The sequence below is a fragment of the Giraffa tippelskirchi genome, chromosome 1 (genome assembly GCF_054371585.1).
Source record: "Giraffa tippelskirchi isolate mGirTip1 chromosome 1, T2T-mGirTip1v1.2.pri, whole genome shotgun sequence".
In the NCBI taxonomy this organism is placed as follows: domain Eukaryota; kingdom Metazoa; phylum Chordata; class Mammalia; order Artiodactyla; family Giraffidae; genus Giraffa; species Giraffa tippelskirchi.
Window position 1 is genome coordinate 120,674,060 of NC_137275.1, and position 25,207 is coordinate 120,699,266.

At 50.9% G+C, this 25,207-nt stretch overlaps 1 protein-coding gene and 1 long non-coding RNA gene across 3 annotated transcripts in view; one reads left to right on the forward strand and one right to left on the reverse strand.

The window, feature by feature from the left end:
• LOC145507494 (uncharacterized) overlaps positions 1–396 on the reverse strand; it is a 29,776-nt gene extending 29,380 nt beyond the window's left edge. Inside the window, exon 1 of the long non-coding RNA XR_014054902.1 lies at positions 235–396. This is a non-coding gene — a long non-coding RNA (uncharacterized LOC145507494). The remainder of the gene's footprint in view (positions 1–234) is intronic.
• On the forward strand, positions 154–23,593 carry LOC145507462 (huntingtin-like). Of its 2 annotated transcripts, none has more exons than XM_081494038.1 (7): positions 154–685; positions 11,048–11,131; positions 19,017–19,137; positions 21,882–21,941; positions 22,329–22,408; positions 23,246–23,407; positions 23,497–23,593. In XM_081494038.1, the coding sequence occupies exons 1-7, from the start codon at positions 417–419 to the stop codon at positions 23,528–23,530; spliced, it is 810 nt and encodes a 269-aa protein (XP_081350164.1). In that variant the 5' UTR covers positions 154–416; the 3' UTR covers positions 23,531–23,593. The 2 variants fall into 2 exon arrangements, 1 of the variants encoding a protein (XP_081350164.1); XR_014054891.1 differs by having other exon boundaries at positions 159–685; positions 23,232–23,407.
• The last annotated feature ends 1,614 nt before the right edge of the window (positions 23,594–25,207 follow it).

Consider the following 25,207-nt stretch of genomic DNA (forward strand, 5'->3'; position numbering starts at 1 on the left):
CCGCGCCCCGCCCCCGTGCCGCGCCCCGCCCCCGTGCCGCGCCCCGCCCCCGTGCCGCGCCCCGCCCCCGTGCCGCGCCCCGCCCCGCCCCCGCGACGCGCGCCGCCCCCGCGACGCGCCCCCGCCCCTCCGCGACGCGCCCCGCCCCTTCTCGCGGCGTCACGCCGTCGCGCCCCAGCCCCTCCGCGCCCGCCCCGCCCTCTCGCCGCGCTCCCCCGCCTCCGCACGGCCCACCTCGTTCTTTCCTGGGAGGAGCGCGCTGATGTCTGTGGCCTCGGCAGCTCCAGGAGGCGAGACGGCGGACGCGTAGAGCCGGGCGGGCGCCGCGTCTGGCCTTTTGCGGAGGCCGCCTCCTCTGGCTGTCAATCCCGCCGGCCTGGCCCCGCCCCGCCCAACGGCGGAGCGTCGCGGGGCGTATGGCCGAGGGGGCTGCCGGGACGGACCCAAGATGGCCGGGCGCCTGTGTTCCGTTCCTGTCCTCGGCCCGAACCTCATTCATTGCCGTGCTGCTGAGCGGAGCCGCGAGCCATCCCGAGGGCTCCGGGCGTTGTTCCCGCGGGGCGCAGGCCGCCATGGCGACCCTGGAAAAGCTGATGAAGGCCTTCGCGTCCCTTAAGTCCTTCCAGCAGCAGCAGCCGCCGCCGCCGCTATGCCCGGCCGTGGCCGAGGAGCCGCTGCACCGACCGTGAGTACTGACCCGCCGCAGCTCGGCCCCAGCCCTCCCCGGCCTTCGCCAGCCTCCCGCGGAGGCACGGAGGCGGCCCCGGCCCTCTGCCCTCCCGGCTGCCCAGTTTGGGGAGGAACCGGGGTTGCGTTGTGAGCAGGACTCGGCCGAGCCGAGGCCGCGTCCAGCCCCCACTCTTCTGCTGTGAGGGGAGCAGGGCCGCGCGGGCGCTGGACGCTCCCCGAGGAGGCGGGAATTGGGAGCCCGAGTGATGCGGGGACAGTGGTGACCTCATGCCCGGGGACGTCGGGCTGGAGGGCGGGGGAGCGCGCGCGTTCCAATGGGGAGCCTCTGGCGGGGCCCCCTTTAAACAGGCTGGGAGTCAGTCGGGCCTGTCTTCCCGTAGCCTCAGGGCTTTTCGTTTAGTTCGGGGGTCGCGGCAGAAGACTGAAGTGTTGGAAAGAGACCGGCTTGTCTCAGTTCAAGGCGGTCTGCAGGCCCCTTAAATGCGCAGTGGTCGCCCCGTAGTGTGAACTTAGCCCAGATGGTTGTTACTAACACGCAAGAAACAATAAAACGGCCTTCAATAGTGGGAAGAGTGGGCTGAAGTTTATTACTTGTCTGCAGTTGGAAATAAATCACATCTTGCTGAGGGAGAGGTTAATCGTCGGGGCGAGTGATGTCCATTTCACGGGCATCGCAGTCACGCTGGCCAGAACCTGGATGGGTGTCTGCGGACAGTCTCCTGTGGCAGACATCCTGGTACTGTTCGGAAGTAGGGGGTCTCGGTTGCTTGTGCTAGGGAACTTTTCGAAACAGAAGAAGAGAGACCATTTGATGTCACCTTCTTACAGAGCCCAAGTACTTTTCCTTGAAGTCTTGGGTGTTCCGCAGAAGTCAGGGCGTGCTCTGCTACAGTTCAGGCCTTTCTTTCATGTGCGGGCGTTTTCTTTCTCATCTGGATTTGTACAAGACGGCATTTAATGAGGACAGTTTTTGGGAAGCCGCCCCTTTAAGAAGTTCACCTTAATGTTAAGATGGATTCATTTTCAGGAATGTTTTCATCTTTGTTTCTGATATGATTCCTTGCTGTGTCCTGAGGTTTAATCAGGAAATGAGTCTTTGGGGAGTCATTTTGGCTTATCTGTGAAAATGTAGCAGTAAAGCGCTTTTTCTGCTAAAAGGTGAAAAACTTGTTTGGATACTTTGAGAAAAAAGAATCTTTTTTTAAACAATTTGACGTTTCTCCGCAGCAAATAACTTGTAACCATGACCCATTCCAGACTTAGCATAGTGCTTCTCCGTGGAGGTAGAAGTCAGAGAAGTTCACGCATCTCAGCGTCTCTTGGATCTTGTGTACAAACAGGAAGCACCAGGCAGGCTCTGGGTGGGAAGGAACGTCTTAACTGCCGTCCCTGTCTGTTGTCCAGCACTTGGTCTGTCATCTTTGCATAAACAATACATTGCTGCTGCTACTGCTAAGTCGCTTCAGTCGTGTCCGACTCTGTGCGACCCCAGAGACGGCCGCCCACCAGGCTCCCCCGTCCCTGGGATTCTCCAGGCAAGAGTACTGGAGTGGGTTGCCATTTCCTTCTCCAGGGGATCTTCTTTCCCCAGAGATGAAACCACAGCTGTTGCTTCTCCTGAGGTAACAGGCGGATTCTTTACCACTAGCGCCACCTAGTCATTATTGTTTGAATTTTAATATAAGATCAGTCACCACTGAAGACCGTCCATCTACCTGAAGAATTTTATGATTTTAGAGCTACCTATTGAGTGCAGAAAAGACTAAAATTTAATCAGGGCAGATGTTTTCCCCCTCAAATCGGTGTGGATTGCTGGGAAGTGACTTTGGATGAGTTAGAAGAGAGATCTGAACCATGCGCTTTCTTCGTAGCTGACCGTGATGGGACGTGTACTCACTCTTTCTGGCAGTAAAGCTGTGACAGTCAGGGTCACAGAAGGGCCGTCACTGACGTCTTGGTCACACCTGAGGGCTGCAGCTCGGACTCCACAAGCTGCTTGAGCTCAGTCGTGTGGGACTGCTCTTCAGGGTCTCTCTTTTTTTTAAGCTTTGCTGTTTCTACTTCTCTTTCCATCTCTTGGTTTTAGAAACTCAAGGTTAACATAATTATCATTTATCTTTCGAAACCTGTTGGAAAGATTGACTGAAGACTTTTGAGTCAGTTTTACTGTGTATTGAACCTACTCCTTTGGTCTTCCCTTGTGGCTCAGCCAGTAGACTCTGCCTGCAGTGCGGGAGACCTGGGTTTGATCCCTGGGTTGGGCAGATCCCCTGGAGAAGGGAAAGGCTACCCACTCCAGTATTCTGGCCTGGAGAATTCCATGGACTAAGTCCACGGGGTTGCAAAGAGTCAGACACGACTGAGCGACTTTCATTTTCTTTCACTTTCAACCTACTCTTGTACGGCAAGCACTTGCCCACTCCTTTGTTGTCTGGGAAACACCTGTCCAGTGTAGGTGCTGGGCTGAGTGCCCGTGAGAGGCACGCGCTTGTTCTCAGTGAGTCTGTCATCCCTGGAGAGTAACCGTGGGAACCGTTCCTTCCAGAGTGTGGTGCTGGCTCATGGCAGGGCCTGGGGCAGGAGCCCTGAGGGAATAGGGCAGGCTTCCCCAATGGCTCAGCAGTAAAGAATCTGCCTGCAATGCAAGAGAGGGAGATGCAGGTTTGATCCCTGGGTCAGGAAGTTCCCCTGGAGACAGGGGATGGCTGTCCGCTCCAGTATTCTTGTCTGGAAAACCCCGTGGGCAAAGGAACCTGGTGAGCTACAGTCCATGGGGTTGCAAAGAGTCGGACACCACACACACACACACACACACACAGACACGTATCTTTCACTCTATCCCCACAGGGAGCTCAGAGGAGGAGCTAGACCCAAGCAGACAACACAGGAGTGTGCTTTTATTTTGATGGGTGAAATTGGTATTCGGTCTTTGATTTTTTGCTTGTTTCATAAATTTTGCTCAAATTCTAGCATGGGGCCTCGGGTGCAGCACATGTGAGTCTTAAGGAAATCAGGCAGCAGGTTCAGAAAGTGGTATCATTTTTTGTTACCTGTATTCTTGTGGCCTAGTCCACATACGAGGAGAGAGACACAGTTCTTTTTAAAGCTTATATTTGTATTGATCAGTTTTCTGTTGTGACCATCTTAGGTAGTGAGGTGCACTCAATTTAGTGTTTGTCAGCTTTTTCTGATGGCCATCCCCCCAGGAGTTGTTTTAGACCCTAGGGTAAGAGGCTGCCCACAGAGGGGTCACTGCCTGTAGAGCTGGGAGACCGGGTGTGTGAATGCAGCTCATTTAAGGCCTTTGTGGGTTTTCACTTTGGAAGGGAACCATACAGAAGAGAGTTCGTTTGCCTCCTAACTTGTTGGGAGAGGTCAGTGTTCTTTAATTTTCTTGAAGACTTAAGGTCTTCAACTAGGTGAGCTGCTGTAATCGAGACTTGAATGTGGTGGCTCAAAGAAGAGAGCATTTAAACTCTCATAGTACTTTCTGTTCATGATCTGAGCCACAGTCTGCTCCTGGTCTTGTTTTTGCTGACTGTATAGAGCTTCTCCATCTTTGGCTGCAAAGAATATAATCAATCTGATTTCGGTGTTGACCATCTGGTGATGTCCACGTGTAGAGTCTTCTCTTGTGTTGTTGGAATAGGGTGTTTGCTATTACCAGTGTGTTCTCGTGGCAAAACTCGATTAGCCTTTGCCCTGCTTCATTCTGTACTCCAAGGCCAAACTTGCCTGTTATGCCAGGTGTTTCTTGACTTCCTACTTTTGCATTCCAGTCCCCTATAATGAAAAGGACATCTTTTTTGGGTGTTAGTTCTAGAAGGTCTTGTAGGTCTTCATAGAACCGTTCAACTTCAGCTTCTTCGGCGTTACTGGTCGGGGCATAGACTTGGATTACCGTGATATTGAATGGTTTGCCTTGGAAACGAACAGAGATCATTCTGTCTTTTTTGAGATTGCATGCAAGTACTGCATTTCGGACTCTTTTGTTGACCATGATGGCTACTCCATTTCTTCTAAGGGATTCTTGCCCACAGTAGTAGATATAATGGTCATCTGAGTTAAATTCACCCATTCCAGTCCATCTTAGTTCGCTGATTCCTAGAATGTCAACGTTCACTCTTACCATCTCCTGTTTGACCACTTCCAGTTTGCCTTGATTCACAGACCTAACATTCCAGGTTCCTATGCAATATTGCTCTTTACAGCATCGGACTTTGCGTCTATCACCACTCACATCCACAGTTGGGTATCGTTTTTGCTTTGGCTCCATCCCATCATTCTTTCTGGAGTTATTTCTCCACTGATCTCCATTAGCATATTGGGCACCTACTGACCTGGGGAGTTCATCTTTCAGGGTCCTATCCTTTTGTCTTTTCATACTGTTCATGGGGTTCTCAAGGCAAGAATACTGAAGTGGTTTGCCATGCCCTTCTCCAGTGGACCACAATCTGTCAGACCTCTCCACCATGACCCATCCGTCTTGGGTGGCCCCACACGGCATGGCTTAGTTTCATTGAGATAGACAAGGCTGTGGTCCGTGTGATCAGATTAGCTAGTTTTCTGTAGTTTTAGTTTTAGTGTGTCTGCCCTCTGATGCCCTCTCGCAACACTTACCGTCTTACTTGGGTTTCTCTTACCTTGGGCCTTGGGTAATTCCTCTTGCCGCCGCCGGCCCCAGCCCCCAGCCTGGCCTAGCCCCTCTCGCCTGCCGCCCCCGGACCCCCGCCCCCGGCCTAGGCCCTGTCAGCCGCTGCCCCCGGCCCCCGGCCCGGCCTACCCCTGTCGGCCGCCGCCCCCGGCCCCCCGGCCCCCGGCCCGGCCTAGCCCTGTCGGCCGCCGCCCCCGGCCCCCCGGCCCGGCCTAGACCCTGTCGGCCCCCGGCCCGGCCTAGGCCCTGTCAGCCGCCGCCCCTGGCCCCCGGCCCGGCCTAGCCCCTCTCGGCCGCCGCCCCCGGCCCCCGACCCGGCCTAGCCCCTCTCGGCCGCCGCCGCCGGCCCCCAGGCCCCGGCCCGGCCTAGCCCCTCTCGGCCGCCGCCCCCGGCCCGGCCTGGCCTATCCCCTCTCGGCCGCCGCGCCCGGCCCCCGGCCCCCGGCCCCGGGCCCGGCCTAGCCCCTCTCGGCCGCCGCCCCGTGCCCCGGCCCGGCCTAGCCCCTCTTGGCCGCCGCCTCCGGCCCCCGGCCCCCGGCCCGGCCTAGCCCCTGTCGGCCGCCGCCCCCAGCTCCCGGTCCCCGGCCCGGCCTAGCACCTCTCGGCCGCCGCCCCGTGCCCCGGCCCGGCCTAGACCCTCTCGGCCGCCGCCCCCGGCCCCCGGCCCCCGGCCCGGCCTAGCCCCTCTTGGCCGCCGCCTCCGGCCCCCGGCCCCCGGCCCGGCCTAGCCCCTTTCGGCCGCCGCCCCCGGCCCCCCGGCCCCCGGCCCCCGGCCCGGCCTAGCCCTGTCGGCCGCCGCCCCTGGCCCCCCGGCCCGGCCTAGACCCTGTCGGCCCCCGGCCCGGCCTAGGCCCTGTCAGCCGCCGCCCCTGGCCCCCGGCCCGGCCTAGCTCCTCTCGGCCGCCGCCCCCGGCCCCCGGCCCGGCCTAGCCCCTCTCAGCCGCCGCCCCCGGCCCCCAGGCCCCGGCCCGGCCTAGCCCCTCTCGGCCGCCGCCCCCGGCCCGTCCTGGCCTATCCCCCTCGGCCGCTGCCCCCGGCCCCCGGCCCGGCCTAGCCCCTCTCAGCCGCCGCCGCCCCGGGCCCCGGCCCGGCCTAGCCCCTCTCGGCCGCCGCCCCGTGCCCCGGCCCGGCCTAGACCCTCTCGGCCGCCCCCGGCCCCCGGCCCGGCCTAGCCCCTCTTGGCCGCCGCCCCCGGCCCCCGGCCCGGCCTAGCACCTCTCGGCCGCCGCCCCGTGCCCCGGCCCGTCCTAGCCCCTGTCGGCCGCCGCCCCCGGCCCCCGGCCCCCGGCCCGGCCTAGGCCCTCTCGGCCGCCGCCCCCGGACCCGGGCCCCGGCCCCCGGCCCGGCCTAGCCCCTCTCGGTTGCCGCCCCCGGCTCCCGGCCCGGCCTAGCTCCTCTCGGCCACGCTTCTGCGCCGAGCCGTCGCAGCCGTCGCAGCCGTCTTATGGCAGAAAGTGAAGAACTAAAGAGCCTCTTGATGAAGGTGAAGGAGGAGAGTGAAAAAGTTGGCTTAAAGCTCAACGTTCAGAAAACTAAGATCATGGCATCTGGTCCCATCACTCCATGGGAAATAGATGGGGAAACAGTGTCAGACTTTACTTTTTTGGGCTCCAGAATCACTGCTGATGGTGACTGCAGCCATGAAATTAAAAGACGCTTACTCCTTGGAAGGAAGGTTATGGCCGACCTAGATAGCCTGTTTAAAAGCAGAGACATTACTTTGCCAACAAAAGTCCGTCTAGTCAAGGCTATGGTTTTTCCAGTGGTCATGTATGGATGTGAGAGTTGGACGGTGAAGAAAGCTGAGCGCCGCAGAATTGATGCTTTTGAACTGTGGTGTTGGAGAAGACCCTTGAGAGTCCCTTGGACTGCAAGGAGATCCAATCAATCCATCCTAAAAGAGATCAATCCTGGGTGTTCATTGGAAGGTTTGATGTTGAAGCTGAAACTCCAATACTTTGGCCACCTCATGCCAAGGGTTGACTCATTGGAAAAGACCCTAATGCTGGGAAGGATTGGGGGCGGGAGGAGAAGGGGACGACAGAGGATGAGATGGTTGGATAGCATCACCGACTCGATGAACATGGGTTTGGGTAGACTCCGGGAGTTGGTGATGGACAGAGAGGCCTGGCGTGCTGCAATTCATGGGGTCGCAGAGAGTCGGACACGACTGAGCGACTGAACTGAACTGAGTACTTTCTGTTTCAAACTGAGGTCTAATATACACATACATACACACACACACACACATATATCTATATAGTTGCTGTTGTTCACTCCTTCAGTCATGTCTGACTCATTGCAACCCCATGGACTGCAGCACCCCGGGCTTCCCTGTCCTTCACAATCTGCCAGAGTTCGTTTGCTCAAACTCATGTCCATTGAGTCAGTGGTGCAATCCAACCATCTCATCCTCTGTCACCCCCTTCTCCACCTGCCTTCAATCTTTCTCAGCATCAGGGTCTTTTCTTAAGAGTCAGCTCTTCACATCATGTGGCCAAAGTATTGGAGCTTCAGCATCAGTTCAGTTCAGTTGCTCAGTTGTATCCCACTCTTTGCAACCCCATGGACTGCAGCATGCCAGGCCTCCCTGTCCATCACCAACTCGCAATTTACTCAGACTCATGTCCATTGAGTCGGTGATGCCATCCAAACATCTCAGCCTCTGTTGTCCCCTTCTCCTCCTGCCGTCAGTCTTCCCCAGTCTTTCCTGAGTCTCTCCCATCAGGAAGCTTCCATAAGCCTCTTATCCTTCTCCATCAGAGGGCAGACAGAATGAAAACCACAGTCGCAGAAAACTAACCAGTCTGATCCCATGGACCAGAGCCGTGTCTAACTCAGTGAGCTATGCGTCATGCTGTGTAGGGCCACCCAGGACAGACGGGTCATGGTGGAGAGCTCTGACAAAACGTGGTCCTCTGGAGAAGGGAAGGGCAAACCACTTCAGTGTTCTTGCCTTGAGAACCCATGAACAGTATGAAAAGGCAGCTTTAGCGTCGGTCCTTCTTCCAGTGAATCTTCAGAGTTGATTTCCTTTAGGATTGACTGGTTGGATCTCCTTGCGGTCCAAGGGACTCTCAAGAGTCTTTTCCAGCACCACAGTTGAGAAGCATCAGTTCTTTGGCGCTCATCCTTCTTCACAGTCCAACTCTCACATCCATACCTGCCTACTGGAAAAACCATAGCCTTGACTAGATAGACCTTTGTCAGGAAAGTAATGTCTCTGCTTTTTAATACGCTGTCTAGGTTTTTCATAGCTTTTCTTCCAAGGAGCAAGCGTCTTTTAATTTTATGGCTGCAGTCACCATCTGCAGTGATTTTGGAGCCCAAGAAAATAAAGTCTGTCACTGTTTCCACTGTTTCCCCATCTATTTGCCATGAAGTGATGGGAGCGGATGCCGTGATCTTAGTTTTTTGAATGTTGAGTTTTAAGCCAGCTTTTCACTCTCCTCTTTAACCTTCATCACGGGGCTCTTGAGTTCCTCTTCACTTTCTGCCATTAGGTTGGTGTCACCTGCATATCCGAGGTTATTTATATTTTTCCTGGCCATCTTGATTCCAGTTTGTGCTTCATCCAGCTTGGCATTTCGGATGATGTACTCTGCATAGATGTGAAATAACCAGGGTGACAATATATAGTCTTGACGTACTCCTTTCCCAGTTTTGAATCCAGTTCACTCATCGGTACCTCTTTTAGTGTACTCCTCCCCTGCCAGGCCCCTGTAAATTTCAGACCACTTTACATTCCCTTAAAGGTAAAGACTGTGGCATAAATGGAATCATCCCTGTGTACCTTGAAGCGGATGCATTGAAATTCATCCTTGTGTGTGTCAGTCGTTTGCTTCTTTCACTGCCAAGCAGTATTCCGTTACTCCATGGCAGCTGTTTATCCATCCACTGAGACATTTGGGTTGTTTCCATCCCAGCACTTTTGAAGTGAGTGACTCAGGTGGGCGGGAGGTGAAAGGCCTCTGCCTCCTCCTGCCACTCAGGACCCAGGCTCCTTCCATCCTGTCACCCTGCAGCCTTTTTGTTGTCTTTGTCTGTATGTTCAGAAACTGGGTGTTAGAAGCATCTGTTCCAGTTGGGGGAAGCTAAAAGGAGGGGGTGGTGCCCTGGGCAAGCCACAGGCAGAAGCTCCGCTCGCTGCTGTGTTCCTGTTTCATCTGTGTGAATAGTCACTTGTGTGTGCCTGGCTGCAGGGAAGCCGGGCTGTGGGACTTGTCAGCAGGAAGCTCGTGTCTGAGAAGGGAAGCACGGTGTTTTGGTGGGTGCCTAGCAGCCCACAGCACAGCTCATCAGCGAGTCTCTTTTAGGAAGGAGACCAGTGGGAGACATGGTCACCTGTCCATGTGGTGAGAGACTTACTGGCTGCTGACTGGGAGCCCCTCTCTGCACACCATGGACTTGGCCTCTCATCCAGGCCTGTCTTTCCTTCTCCCGGGCCCTGACTTTCCGCTCGGGAGACTCTTCCTTGTCCATGTTCTTCCCTGGCCACGTCTGAACTGCCTTTTGAGGGTGTGTCTTTCTTGGTTTGCACAATTGCAAGAGTCTGTTCCTTCACATGTAGTTTTTTGGAGCCTGCAGTTGCTGCTGCTGCTACTGCTGCTGAGTCGCTTCAGTCGTGTCCTACTCTGTGCGACCCCATAGACGGCAGCCCACCAGGCTCCGCCGTCCCTGGGATTCTCCAGGCAAGAATACTGGAGTGGGTTGCCATTTCCTTCTCTAGTGCGTAAAAGTGAAGTCGCTCAGTCGTGTCCGACTCTTAGCGACCCCATGGACTGGAGCCTACCAGGCTCCTCCGTCCATGGGATTTTCCAAGCAAGAGTACTGGAGTGGGGTGCCGTTGCCTTCTCCGGCCTGCAGTTGCATTAGGGATTAAACGGAGGTGTTGGTCAGTTAGTATTTTAATCTCTTTGGTACTCTTTATAGAATTCCCTCAAAAACGTAGTAGTCTTCTGGTCTCACTGTTTCTAGTTAGTACCGTGTCCTGGTAGCTGTCAGACACTCGGATCCTTTTTTGGATGTAATCATCAAGCCTGATTTCTTTTTCGCTTCCTCTTTGGATCATCCCTGTCTTCTGTATTTCTCCGGTGCCTACTTCAGAGACCTCTGAAGTCATAGGTTTGGGTGAGAAGCAGGCACCTTTTATCTCATCTTCTTGACCAGTCTGTCTCCTTTTTACAATTTTGACTGAAAAGTCTCACTAGGAGGCTTTTGAGAAAGGCTCTGGGCAGGGTACTTGTTTGTAGCCATTCAGAGATATAGGAGCAATTAACCATTGTGTTAATACATTCTCTCATACTCCATCGTGTGAGGCCTGTGTGGGGCTGACTCGTCAGTCCGTGTGGTTTTGCGAGGGGGCGCTGTGGAGAGTAGGTGTTATACTATTGCGTTGAATTGAAGCTCCCTCTGTCCACGCGATCCTGGGCCAGCCCTGTTGGCGCTGCAGTTTCTTCTCTCTGCAGCAGAGAAGGCAGGCGTGTTAGTGACGCCCCCTGAGTTTTCTGTGGAGCCCAGTCCTGGAGGGGACCCGGGGTTCGGCCCACCCCACCTCTCTGACCTCAGAGCACCCTGCCCCGGCACGGTTTTACTCCTTGGAGTCAAAGAAGCTGTGTTGAATGAATGAATGAATGAATGCCACGTAGAAATAGATGGAGTGGACAACACTAACTTCCTTTACTCTTTTTTTCCCCCTTTTAGAAAGAAAGAACTCTCAGCCACCAAGAAAGACCGTGTGAATCATTGTCTGACAATACGTGAAAACATAGTGGCACAGTCTCTCAGGTAACTGCACTTTGAACTTTCCAGTGAAAATAGAACACTTCTGTGTTTTCATCGTCGCCCTAGTTGTTTTGAAACCTTGACGGGACCCCTCCCCCTTCTGGCGGTGGATATGGAGGATTTCCAGACACCGTAATGAGTAATGCTTCCTTCTTGTAATCTTACACCGTGTCGTTGTAACCATTTGGATAACTGAACAGCATGTTTGTATTTTCCTTATTGCGGTGTGGGAACAAGAGCCTGCCCAATTACTGGGATCTCGTGGTTGCTTTTCTTCTGCGCTCTGCCCTGTCCGCCCTGTGGGGGTGCTCCCTGCTCATCACAGCTTTGGGATGGTGGGCTCATGGGCGTTAACCGGAGGCCCACCTCCCTGGCTCAGGCTTTCCTGTGGGGTGAGCAGGCAGCACCTTCGTGTATCGCTTTTTTGCTGATTGTCCTCATTCTCCTTGCTTTTTACTGTCTGTCTCTCTTTCGGAGTACTGTTCCTTGTATCTGTGGGTGGTAGTTATTTTAAGCCTGTCTCTAAATGAGTGAGTAGGAAACAGATGTGCTTATGGTTTCTGAACTCCGTTCCTCGGATGGGACGTGTGAAATACTTCTCTTGGAGTAAGTACTTTCTCTTGGAGTAAATCGTTCATGTTCTTCTCCTGTTGGGAAGGGCTCTTTGTAATCTATTAGAAAAACCTCTAAGAATAATCACCTTGGTTTTCGTACTGACAGAAATTTGGTGATTCATTTATTTTTCGTGGCACATTGCCACTTGTATTTTATACTTGCCGCTTGTATTTTATGCTTTCAAAGTGATTTCATGTAGACTATTTCATTTTAGTTGAACTCAATGCCATTTTGAAAGACAGTGTATGACTACTGTTTTTATCTAATTTGTAGAAATATCGTGGGAAGAAATGAAGTGACAAGTGAGAATATGTGCTGAAACTAAGAATACAAAAATTCTAAGTTAGCATGCTCTTGTAGACAACAGTACTAAGTCAAAGTAGGGGAGAAGGTTTGCATTCTGTCTCCGCTCCGAATAAGCCAGGCAGCTTCAGACAAGGCCAACTTGTTGGAGTCCCTGTGGCCTCGTCTTTGATGTGTAAACTCAGTGTACAGAGCTCTTGTGGGAGGAGCGACACCCGTGGGACGCTGTTGAGAGCTGCGTGAAAGTGCTCATGAGCTCCTGAGAGGCAGAAATCCATCCTGTGGTGGCGCACGTTGTCCTGCAAGCCGCCATGACTCTTGTGTGGATGGACGTTAGATGCCTGGCAGAGCCCCGGGGCCTGCTGCTTCCTTAGCACGGCTGTGCTCATCAGACTTCGAGCATCCAGGTCTCAGGAAGGAACACCTCACATCGAAAGCTTATGGACCCAGAAAATAGACCTTTTCCATTCTGAGTGCTTCATGCCTTACGCTTACTTTGTTTCTTGATAATTCCCAGTGGACTTGATGGACTGTTGGCTTAGATTCACACCTGTGTGTGGGGGTGTGTGTGTGTGTGTGAGTGAGTGTGTGTTCAATTGCTCAGTCACGTTTGACTCTTTGCAGCCCCATGGACTGCGGCCCACCAGGCTCCTCTTATCCATGTAATTTTTCAGGCAGGAATACTGGAGTAGATGCCATTTCCCTCCTCCAGTGGATCTTCCCCACCCAGGAATTGAACCTGCATCTCTTGTGTCTTCTGCATTCAGGCAGATTCTTGACCACTAGCGCCACCTGGGAAGTACGTTGAGATATGTTAAGACTGGTTTGTGGTTCACTTTGCCATCGTAAATCATGGTAATCGCTGTTAATAGGTTCTCCATTCCTGTGTCTGTTCGGTTTTTATGGAGTAATGCTAATGGTCTTTGCGGTGCTTGTTCTACGTAGGATCAGATGAATGGGATATGTTTTGGAGCCAGAGAGGTTGTCTTTGGTCGCATCAGATCAAAGAACGTGTTTGTTTTAAGATGTTCTCCATACTTTTCAGAAATGTCGAGTTGTAGAGCTGCAGTGGATCTTTTATACACAGGTAATGATTTAGGAAGTCTTCGTGGCTGGCATTTCCTGTGGTCTCGCCTCTAATGTACCTGATCTCTGGTACGTTCTTCAGCTTCTGTCAGGTACTGATCTTATCTCTCGGGGCTTATTTCAGGCAGCTTCTCGAGTCCTTGAGGTGTGTTGTGACTCAGCCTACTTCAGCTCTCAATTTGGTGGTCTGTCCTGCTGCTTCCTACATACGCATGCACATCAGAATCACCCCGAAAATTTGTTAGAAATACAGGAACGAAGATAACCTCACTGCCCTCTTTCCCCAGCACTCTGATGTTTTCTGTCCAGTGGAGGGTGAGGATTCATTTGTAACTCGTTTCCTTTTGGGAGGACCTCAACACCCTCGTCTAAGCAAGTGGACCTGATAAGGTGATTGGGTAAAAATAAGTGTACAGGAATCTATAGATTTCCCATTCCCATATATTAGCTTAAATCTGTTAGAAAATATAATGCTTCAAGATCCAATTCGTAGTAGCACCAACATATACTATTTCAAGAAATTGACAAGAGATATGCAGAAACTATGGAAGGACTGTATGGACTTCTCTGAAAGGGACAGATGACTACTTCCTGCTTTTTCAACGTGGGAACAGTTCCTTATCATAAAGTTAAACTTTCTCTAAATTAATCCATAAATTTAAAATGAGCTTGATCAGAATTCTAGTAGAGATATTTTTGAACTTGTTCATCTGCAAGAATAAATACATCAGTTTTAACAAACAAAATCTGAAACCAGCAGTAATTGGTGAGACCTGGTGTTCATGACATTAAAATAGCTCTTAGACATTAAAGAAGGTACAGAATAGGAAGTGGGAAAGTGTATGTGTGTATGTGCAGATACGAATTTCCGATAAAGGTAACATCTTGTATTAGTGTGGAAATGATGGATTATTGAACCAGTTGAGTATTTAGGGGAATATTCTTCATATTGCAGGCAAACGTAAATGCCAGATTAATTCCCTAAATGTAAGAGAGTGAAGTCATTACTACAAAAAGAACATTTAATCTTAGTCTGTGGAATGCTTACAATATAAAGGAAGAAAGTGTTTAATCTAGAATATAGTTCAGTATGTCAAAATCTACTTGCAACTGAAACTTAAATGCAACTTGGGGCAAGTATTGATGGTATATGTATCAAAGGTTTACTAGCTTCTTTAGAGAGAAATTGTAAACCATTAAGAAAAAGGCTGTCTTTCTAATAGGAAAACAAGCAAAACTATGAATGGGCAGTTTGGAAAAGAAGAAATGTAACTGAGCCAGTAGATGTAATAGCTAACACTTATTTCATGCTTCCTGTGGAGAAATGTTCAGATTTACTAGTAATCACTGGAATGAGACGAAAACAAAAATGAGAACATTTCTTTTTTACCTGTCAACTTTACAGACATTAAGCAATCCTCAGGATTTTGTCAGAGATGATGCAACTTTTTTAAAAGGCAACTTGGGGAATTTCACGGTCCAGGGGCTAAGACTTTGTGCTGCCGATGCAGGGGGCCCAGGTTCGATTCCTGGTCAGGGAACTAGATCCCGTGTGCAGCAACTAAGACCCGGCGCAGACAAATAAGTAAATATTTAAAAAAATGAAAGGCAGTTTGGCCTGTTTGATTTGGCCATTTCGCTTCAGGAGTTTATCCTTAGGAAAGTGTCTGGTGATACTGGTGCAATGCTAGTCATCCCGTTAAAGAATGAAAAATAATCTTGATGACTTACCTACAGGGGAATTGAACTTGATACATTTATGGAAAGGAATATTAGTTAACTTTATTAAAGATGATTTCTAGATCTGTGACTAGGTGATATAATAATAATATGATAAAGATTAAATTAAAAAATTATGAAGGATTTTTGCTTCTGACTCAGATGGTTAGATAGCATCACCGACTCAACGGACATGAGTTTGAGCAAACTCGGGGAGACAGTGGAGGACAGGGGAGCCTGGCGTGCTGCAGTCCATGGGGTCGCAGAGTCAGACATGACTGAGCGACTGAACAACAAGATAAGTGACAAGGACAGGGTTTGCCTTCCTGCCCAAAGCAGTTGATAATGGATACAATGCATTAAGTGTGGTTTTCAAGGCCTCAGGTATTAGGTATCTCTGGGAAAATGGAAGCTAATGCTATGAGCCTGAGGATTTCCCCAGATGACTGCCTGGAGGGGGTTTCCCAGTGAGGACGGGAGGAGGGAAACCCGGGAGAGCCCATGGTTGCTGGGACAGAGTTGATGGCCTCAGGAGGCAGGGTGGCTGGGACCATGGGGGGAAGATCAGAGAGGGACAAGCTGCACAGAGAGACCTGGAGACCCGCGAGGGCTCTCAGGTCTCAGCTGAGTCTTGCTGCAGACAGTGGCCTGGAGCTGCGGGTAGAGTCACCTGAAGGGGCTGGAGGGAGCAGGTGCTGAAACTCCAAGTGCGGGAAGAGCTCCTCTCACCAGCCAGAGGGGGAACCTCATCCTTCTGGCGCTTTGGGTCAGCTGCTCAGAAGGGTTTGCCTTCACAGCAGGGGTGACTCACTTCAGCCCTAGATGAGATGCTGTTCTGATCCTGCCTGCAGGTGGAGCCCAGGGCGGCCCTAGTCCTTCAGAATAACACAGTTGCATTCCAGGGCAAGCTTCAAGAATGTCGGAATTCAGAAGTGTATAGTGCCCAACAAGATAGAAGGTATAAGGTCTGGCATCTGATCAGAAATGGTCAGGAATGCCAAGAAGCAGGAAAACATGAGCAACGGTGAGAAAAATAACTGAAGCTGACCCAAACAATATTTAACCCAGAAGAAGGCAGGGAAGAGGGCCAATAAAGAGCATATGGACCAAATAGGGAAGTCGCAGTACAGTGGCAGATTCAAACCTAGTTTTAGGGACTTTTCTGGTGGTCTGGTGATTAAGAATCCGCCTTCTAATGCAGGGGACATGGGTTCAATCCTTGGTCGAGAAGCTGGGATCCCACATGTTGCAGGACAGCTGAGCCTGAGTGCCACAGTGAAGAGCCTGGGCGTTGCCGCTGAGACCCGTTGAGGCCAACAAATAAAAAATAAACCTAGTTATATCAATAATGACATGAAATGCAAAAGATTTTTCAGATCAAATGAGAAGCAAGACCCAGTCTCTGCTGCCTACGAGAAATCCATTTTAAATATAAAGATTCATATAGGTTAACAGGAAGACAATGGAAAGAGGTTCACCATGTTGGCCCTGAACAGATGGAAGCTGATATTACCATCAAGTGGAAGTGAAAGTCGCTCAGTTGTGTCTGACTCTTTGTGGCCCCATGGACGATACAGTCCATGGGATTCTCCAGGCCAGAATATTGGAGTGGGTAGCCTTTCCCTTGTCCAGGGGATCTTCCCAACGCAGGGATCAAACCTAGGTCTCCCACATTGCAGGTGGATTCTTTACCAGCTGAGCCACCAGGGGAGCCCTGTTATCATCGAAGTGGGTCTCTAATCCAAGGCCATGACCTGGAATAGGATCATCATTTCATAACAACAGTAAAGGCATCAGTTCATCAAGTGGGCATGACAGCCCTAAATGTGTATGTACTTAAGTCCAGAGCTTCAGAAACACATGAAGCAAAACCTGATGGAATTGCAAGGAGAAATAGACAAACCCACAGTTACAGGCAGATGTCAGTGGCCTCTCAGAAATTCTTAAAATCTGGATCTAGAAAACTGCAAACACTGTCCCACTGTGTGCTGATCGACATTTACAGAAGCTTCATGCAGGAGAGCAGAAGACTCCTTCCTTTTGAGTGCCCACAGGACACGTGCCAAGGAAGACTGACGGGGCCGTAAGCGGGTCTGTGGACGTAAATCACTGAACGTCACACAAAGCGTGCTCTCCGACCTCAGTGTAGGTGTCTGGGACTCTACTGCTGAAAGGCAGTCTTGAAAAGCCCCCACTATGTGGAAATCAAATAGCACATTTCCACGTGACCCATGGGTCAAAGAGGAAGTCAAAAGGGAAATTTGAAAATATTTTGAACTGAGTGAAAATAAAAAGAAAGGATTAAAAAACTTGTAATATGCTGCTATAGCATTTTAAAGGGGCATTTATAGCATTAAACGTCTATTTTATAAAAGAAGAAAGGTCTGAGACCTTCAGTAACCTCAGTATACCTTAGAAAACTAAAAAGCAAATGAGACCCAAATTGAGCAGAAGGATGGCCATACTAAAAATAACAAAAGTCAGTAAAATTCAAAACAGAAGTGTATAGAAAAGTCAATAAAACGAAAAGTGTGTTCTTTGAGAAGGTCAGTAAGAGGAATAAGACTGATCAGGAAAAAGTGAAGTCACAAGTTTCTGATGTCTGGAAAAGGGAAATGGTGTCAGTGTAGGTTGTACAGATATTAAAAGGATAGCAAGGAAATATGAATTTTATGCCAGTAAATTCAACCACTTAGATGATGGGCACGTTTCTTTTTCGAAAAGCACTGTTTATTCTGTTTGGCGGTGCTGGGTCTTCGTTGCTGCGCACGGGCTTTCTGTAGTTGCAGCCGGCGGGGGCTGCTCTCCGTTGCGATCGGTAGGCCTCTCATTGCAGTGGCTTCTCTTGCTGTGGAGCACAGGCTGTAGGCCCACGGGCTTCAGTGGTTTTGGCTGTCAGGCTCTAGAGCACAGGCTCAAAATCTGTGGGGTACGGGTTTAGTTGCTCCGTGGCATGTGAGGTCTTTGTGGACCAGGGATCAAACCCATGTCCCCTGCACTGGCAGACGGATTCCTGTCGGCTGTAGCATCAGGCAAGTGCGATGGACAAGTTTCTTGAAAGACCAACTTCTAAAGCTCTCTCAAGCAGAAATAGATAGCCTGACTAGCCCCGTGTCTCGTTGTTGTTGTGTTTTGGGGGCGTGCTGTGCAGCTCACAGAATGTGTTCCCCCGCCAGGGGTCGAACCTGGGGCCACAGCAGCAAGAGCTCAAGAGTGCTAACCACTAGGCACCAGGGACTCCCTAAGTCCTCTATCTATTTTATTAAATTAAAATTTAAAAACAGTATTTGATTTCGTTATTGGAGAGCTTCTTAAAAGCATGGTTAGAAGTAGTATGTAAACCTACTTTTTGTCTTTTTAAAAAATTGAGAGAGAATGGGCCCACAACACTGGTGGTTTGCTTCCCTTGTATAATGCACTGCGGCAACCTAGTGTTAGCCAGCACCTCTGTCGTATCATTGTCATTCCTTTTTGTGTGTTGAGAGCACTAAAGAGCTCGTCTCTTAGCAACTTTGAAGTTTAAAATGCAGTATTGCTGACTGCAATCACTAGGCTGTGCTTCCGAGTTCCAGGTTATCTACTAATTACAAGTCAGCCTGCTTTTTCAGCTGTGAATTGTATGGAATCTCTATACACGTATTTCTGTCTCCCCCCCTCTCTCTCTTTTAAAGGTTTATCTAATGACTTCTTTTGGGCTGTGCTGGGTCTTCGCTCCTTCTCGGGCTTCCTCTAGTTGCAGCAGGCGCGGGGTGCTCTGATGGCGGTGTGCGGGCTCAGTATTGTGCCCGGGCTTAGCTGTCCCCACAGCACGTGGGAGCCTGCCAGTCTTCGCAGACCAGGGAGCGAGCCTGTGTCCCACCACTGGACCACCACGGAAGCCCCCAAATAAAATAGTTCTGATGAAAATTTTGTGTCTGAATTCAGATGTGCTGTAAAACAGGTTGTTCCATAGCACAGTAATTTCTTCATGTTGATTACATGTTGAAGTAATATTTTGGATACATTGGGTTAAATGAAATATATTATTGAGATGAATTTTACCTGTAACGTAAATGTAACGTCCTTTTTCTCTTCCAGAATCCCACACAGGATACCAGAAACCTAACTGCGTTTCATCATCGTGTGTTCTCTGGGCTGTGACAGTCTCTCTTCTCTTTTCATTTAGAAATTCTCCAGAATTCCAGAAACTTCTGGGCATCGCTATGGAACTTTTTCTGCTGTGCAGTGATGACGCGGAGTCAGATGTCAGGATGCTGGCTGACGAATGCCTCAACAAAGTCATAAAAGTAAGAACCCTCTGGACGGTGTTCTCTGAGATACGATCACTGGAGCTAAGGGAAGAAGCCGTGACTTGGTGTTCTTTTGTTTTGAGTAGCAAAGTCCTTTAGGTCGTCTGCACTTTTTTAATCGAATAGTGTGTGGTTTGGAGGGACTCTAGTGTCTGCCAGGGTACTGGCTGTACCTGCCCAGTCAGAGGGAACGGGTTTCCCCTCATGCCTGCGCGGGGCGTAGGTCAGGGATGGGCGCTGGCAGTGACCTCTGGGGGCTCTTGGACCGAGTGTCACTCTGTCGAGAAACCAAGACGCCCCGAGAAGGCAAGGGGACGGGCGGTGGAATCCGCCGTTGATGTCTTCGTCTCCCGAGTCCTGGGTCAGGCAGGACTGTTCACAGGTAAGGACGTGCCTTCTCTGGTAGCTTGGCTGGAGTTCTGGCTGGAGTTGGTGTGACGTGACTGGGGAGATAGGAGTTCCCAGAAAAGGTTGGTGAAGCCAGAGCCACCTGGGTGGGAGGTGAGGTGAGGAGCGCGGGGGACACAGGTCCTCTTTGCTCAGGCTTTCCCAGTGCAGAGTTTGTACCCAAGATCAGTGTAGCTTTAATCCACTTTTCCCTTTTCCTGTTTTCTGCTGCCATTGAAGATGAAGTTCTTTCATAATTGTTACTATCTTGGAAAACTGCCTTTGTTTTTCTCATTCTGCCCTTCTCCTTGTTTGTATCCCCAGCCATCCTGGGGTTTCAGCTGACAGTGTGCTCCTGCCTTCGGATGATGTACAGTCTCAGATGGGGAGCATGTTTGTTCAGAAATGCCTGAACGCATGGTGTAAGTTCTGAGTTCTGGGAGATGTTGGCAGCTCATCATTGCAGTCTGGAGGTGGAGGTGATTTCTGTGTGGGGAGGCAGAGCAGGCTCCCCGGAGGTGGTGGCAGTTAGGTGAACCAGAAGATTTAGGACCTTCTCTTTTTTTGGCTCCCTGTGTGGCATGTGGGATCTGGGTTTCCCCCACCAGGGATCGAACCCGGGCCCCAGTGCAGTGGAAGCAAGGAGTGCTCTAGGGACGTCCCTTAGGACCTTCTTAACGCTTGCAGACTCACAGAGGAGGGGGACTCTACCAGAGAACGGGAGATGTTGAGGATCAGTTCAAGGGGTTTGCACTTTATTTGGTAGAGAGTGAAGAAAGGGAAGAGCTCTCGAGGATTTGTAACCTGGTAGTTGAAGTATCCTGGTGGTGCCTTGTATCCTGCCTTGGACAGAAGAGAGACTTTGTGCCCAGAATCCATGAGGGAGGCTAAGTGTCCAGGGAAGAGAGGTGGGGCCCTGAGCCAGGAGGAGGTGCTGGGGTGCCAGTGAGGAGCAGAGGTTGGGCTGTCACGGACTGGACCTGGCGGCTGTGTGTCCACCCCGGTGTGGAGGTGGAGGCAGGAGCGAGCAGGGAGGGCTCAGGTGGCGCATTAGCATCGCCTGTGGCTGTGAGCGCCCATTCAGTGCTATTTCTCGGCTTTGAAGTTTACTTTTCTCCTGTAATAAAATACATTTGACATTAGTTTATAAAACATTTATGAAGTGAAACAAAACTTGGATATGCCTTCTAGTTTTACTGGCCAAGCCGTGTTTTACTATATACTTGTCCGTTTTGATGTGCTTGTTTGAGGGACTGTAGTCCAAACTGAAATAGTAGAATTAGAATTTTAAATATCCTAGGCATGATTCAGAACCTCCCAGAATGTGACCCTGTTTTGATTTTCAAGCTCGCTGAGCCTCTGTGGGTTTGCTAAGACCAGCTTGGTTTCTAGCTGTCACGTGCTTATATCACAGGAAAGGAAGAGGTCTTTTCTGTGGAGGCTTGGTTATATCTTCCCTCTCTTCTTGTGGGCAAGCCATAGGCAGTACCGTTCGGAGGAGAGGGTTCTCATGGCTGAGAGCGGGGCCCAGAGATCTTTCCGTCTTGGGAAGCCATCTCCAGCGTGGACTTTGTGTCCTTGCTGGTGGTTGCCATCAGCCATTATTCCTGGGTTGAAGTTGCCCGTGTGGCCATTTCGGTTTGACTTGTAATCGAGCAAGAGGGTCAGGGCTCTGAGGAGCCTGTGGTTCCAGCAGGTTCGTGTGTCACTGGGGCCCTGAGGTGGGGAGCACGTGTGCCTCACGGGCGGACCAGACCTTTGGGAAGGGTGCGGCTTCTGCGTGGAGCGGCGTGTTCCCACGCCAGAATCAGGGCTCTGCCCTTGGGTGTCCACCTCCTGTCCCACTTGCTCTGCAGACTCCAGGGAATTGCTGATGTTGGATCATCATTAAAAACGATGGTTAAAGAATGTGCTTTAATGACTAAAAATGATTCAAGTATGTACTTGAATTGAATATAAGAGCTTTAGAGTGAATTTGAACTATCTACCATTTAATTTTGATATTATGTAGTGTTTGATTGTAATGAATATTCTTTTCCTTCCTTTTTTAAATATTATGGTGAATGACCTGTATCTAGTTGGTAACTTCCTGCATACATATACTTCTTTCTTAATGAACAGGTTTTCAATTTAGTTGCTATTATATTCTCCTTCGCATCAACATTGAAGTTTTAGTTGCCCTTCAGATTCCTTTAGAACTGCTTCGTGGTTGTTGTTCAGTCGCTCAGTCGTGTCCAACTCTTTGCGGCCCCGTGGACTGCAGCACGCCAGGCTTCCCTGTCCTTCATCACTCTTAGAACTGCTAGTAAGTAGAATGTATCTTCTCTGAACAAATCTCTTGTGTTTTGTTGTAGGCTTTGATGGATTCCAATCTTCCGAGGTTGCAGCTGGAACTCTATAAGGAAATTAAAAAGGTGGGTTTTTATTTTTCCTTATTGAAACAAGTCTATTGATCCACTGTATTGAGTAATGTATGAAATTTTCTTGTATTTGATAAGTAAAAATGTTAGAAGGAAGCAAATGCTGTTGGATAAAGTAGACTCTATTGTTTTACTTCTTCTCAGAATGTTGTTCTTCATTATTTATTGGATGAGATGGGAATTAAAATGGGAGTTTTTTAAAAAATTCTGTATAATTTCGTCCCATTAAACCTTAAAATTTCAAAAGTAGTTGCACGCTTAAATGGCCTTTTCTCTAAAATTAGAAATTAGTGAAAACAGCTCTTTTGTTTATCTGAAGTCCTGTTGATGACCGGTGTCTGTGGCTCCTCCGGGTAACACACCGCTCCTTCACTCCCTCAGAACGGCGCTCCTCGGAGCCTGCGCGCTGCCCTGTGGAGGTTTGCCGAGCTGGCTCACCTGGTTCGGCCTCAGAAATGCAGGTGAAGTGGGTGCTGTGGGTCGTCACTGTTGCTGTTATTTTGGTCGGGAGGCCAGCTCCTGTGGACTCTTTCTGTCTCAGCTCAAAAGTCGTTTGTCTGAAGGTCTCCCCTCCCCCCCATCTGAAGCCAGCCCCCTCCTCCCGTCCCACTGCAGTCCGTGCCGTCCGCTTCCTCTCCCTCACAGCAGCCGTGGCTCAGAAACGCTCTCACACACCTGTTCGCTTTCTGCCCTCCCCGCCCCCCAAGGCACGTGCGTCCCAGGACAGGGGGCGTCCCTGTCGGCCTGCTGTAGCCCAGCACTGCGGACGGTGTCTGCCCGGGGGCTCGCCAAGGAGATGCTTGTCAGGTGGTCAAAGACTGCGTGCCACCTCACTGTTGCTCACCGTAGGGATTATAGAAAACTCTTGTCTGTCTGTTACATGGGTTAAAAGTAGGAAGTGTGAGGAAAGTTTTGACTGATTGAAACAGTTGTATCTTTTTAATTTCTTTTAATTGGAGGATAATTTCCTTATGGTGTGGTGGTGGTTTTTGCCATGAATCACCCATGGGTGCACATGTGTCCCCCATCCTGAAGCCCCCTCCCGCCTCCCTCCCCACCCCACCCCACCCCTTGGGTTGTCCCAGAGCACCGGCTTTGAGTGCCCCGCTTCATGCGTCGAACTTGCACTGGTCATCTCTTTTACATACGATGATATTCATGTTTCCGTGCTGTTCTCTCAAATCATCCTGTCACCAAGATTTTCCAGGCAAGAGTACTGGAGTGGGTTGCCGTTGCCTCCTCCATTTTTTTCCTCAATGAACCATCCTTAATTATTGAATGCAGACCCTTGCGTACAGGAACGTGAAACATGAGTGGATCGGCGACAAGTGGCTGCCCAGTCTGGGCTTCCCGCAGAACCGTAGCTATTTCATGGAGTGCCTTGTGCACGCGCAGATGCTGGACCACTTGACCAAGAAAGCCCTTCGTGGACAACTGAAAATGATTGATAGTTTTCACAGGTCAGTCGGTGCAAGAAGTTCTCACTAGCCTGCTGAGAGATGTTTGCCTGCGGCCAGGTCTAAATTTTTTCTTTTTCTCTTGGAAACAGAAACAGTTTGCAGTGTGGAATTGTGTGCCTGTGAAGGTTGAATTATGACCGAAAAGGACTGGAAAGGAAAAGAGAAGAACGCCAGAATGACCTGAAAGGCTAGTACAGTCCTATTTCTTGCTTCCCAGTGTATAAGCAGCCTCAGTGATTTCCTATTTGAAAGAAAACTTCAGGAAATGCTTTCCTTGGAGAAAACACACCTCGCATCATGACAGAGGAGGGAGGGATGGAAAGGACTGTTTTTGAGGTCGTCCTCTGTGGCCAGAGAACCTGTGCTCTGTCCTGGGGCTCACATGGGTGAGCTCGGCCGTGTCCGACTCATTGCGACCCCATGAACTGTAGCCTACCAGGATCCTCCGTCCATGGGATTGTTTAGGCAAGAGTACTGGAGTGGGTTGCCATTTCCTTCTCCAGGGGATCTTCCCGACCCAGGGATCGAACCCAGGTCTCCCGCCTGGTAGGCAGATGCTTTACCGCCTGAGCCACCAGGGAAGTTCCAAACACCCATGAAAAACACTAATTCTTTCATTGAAACAGCAACAAACAGCAAAACCTTATCTTTGGTCTCTAGGAGAAGAAGAAAAAAACCGCTGCACCTCCACCAAGCACACTGAGTGTCAGTGCAAACCTGGCACTTTCCGTGGAGAAGATGCACCTGAGTTCTGTCAAAAATGCAGCACCGGGTGAGACACAGGAGCCTAGGGGGCTTGCAACCCACAGGAGACCCCAGTTTCCTTGTACCCATGTCTCTCTCCTGCTTCCGTGAAGCCCCTCCCACCTCTCAGAGCTCCCCTGTGCCTGTGGGGTCTCCTGAGCCTGCAGCAGCGCTCCCCACCACCCCCGTTTGTCCTGCACGGCTTTCCCAGTGGCCCCTTCCCACGTCTCCTCAGGAGGGGCCTAGAAAGACCGAAGTGCTGACAGCAGACAGAAGTCATCATGAGGCCACGTGTGTGCTCCTTCAAGGTTCCTATAAAACCGGAGCCAACTCGCCAGGCCTCACACCCAGCCCTTGCTCCCCAGTAGCACCTGAATCTTTCCTGTTGGGGGGCTCGGTGGCCAATAGTAATTCACTGTCCTCTGACGCTCCAGTGTTGGCTGAGATTGGTAGGAAGAGTCAACAGGTGGATGAGAGGGCCTCGTATTTAAGTTTGACTGGAAGATGAGTCAGACTTGTGCCCATACCCTTCTGACCCTTGACCTGGATGAGGCCCTCCTCACAGAGCTCTTGAAGAACAGCTCTGAACACTCAGCAGGAGCCCGGGAGCCACAATACACAATCCTAGATCCTTCTCCTGCCCAGTGAGGGGGAGTGAGGGGACCCTGCCCTGCAGAGAGCAGGAGCCTGTCCCCTCTCCAGTCTTGTCAGGGGACCCAGGACAGGAGGCTACCCCCTCTTTCTCCTCATGCAGCTAGCTGTCCCTGATGAGTCCCCCTGTATCTGTACCCAGGTGCCCTGATGGGAAGGTCATGGTCATGGACTGTACGCCCTGGAGCAACATCAAGTGTGTGGACCAAGAATCAAGTACCCTGGCCCATGGGGAGGTCCTGGTTCCTGGAGAGCGAGCAACCATGAGCCAGAGACTACCCATCACTCCCTCTCCCTCCTCATGCACTTCACTGGTGATGAAAATGGTAACTGGACTTGGAGTCAGCACTGTCCTAATCCTAATCGGATGTGCTGTATGCTGATACTTTAAAGGTGAGGTTCTAG

Coding starts and splice junctions, on each gene's coding strand:
- LOC145507462 (XM_081494038.1), top strand. CDS start 417: ATGGCCGAGGGGGCTGCCGGGACGGACCCAAGATGGCCGGGCGCCTGT. Junction 11,132..19,016: donor ATAGTGGCACAGTCTCTCAG/GTAACTGCACTT, acceptor CTTTTCATTTAG/AAATTCTCCAGAATTCCAGA. Junction 22,409..23,245: donor GTTCGGCCTCAGAAATGCAG/GTGAAGTGGGTG, acceptor CCTTGCGTACAG/GAACGTGAAACATGAGTGGA.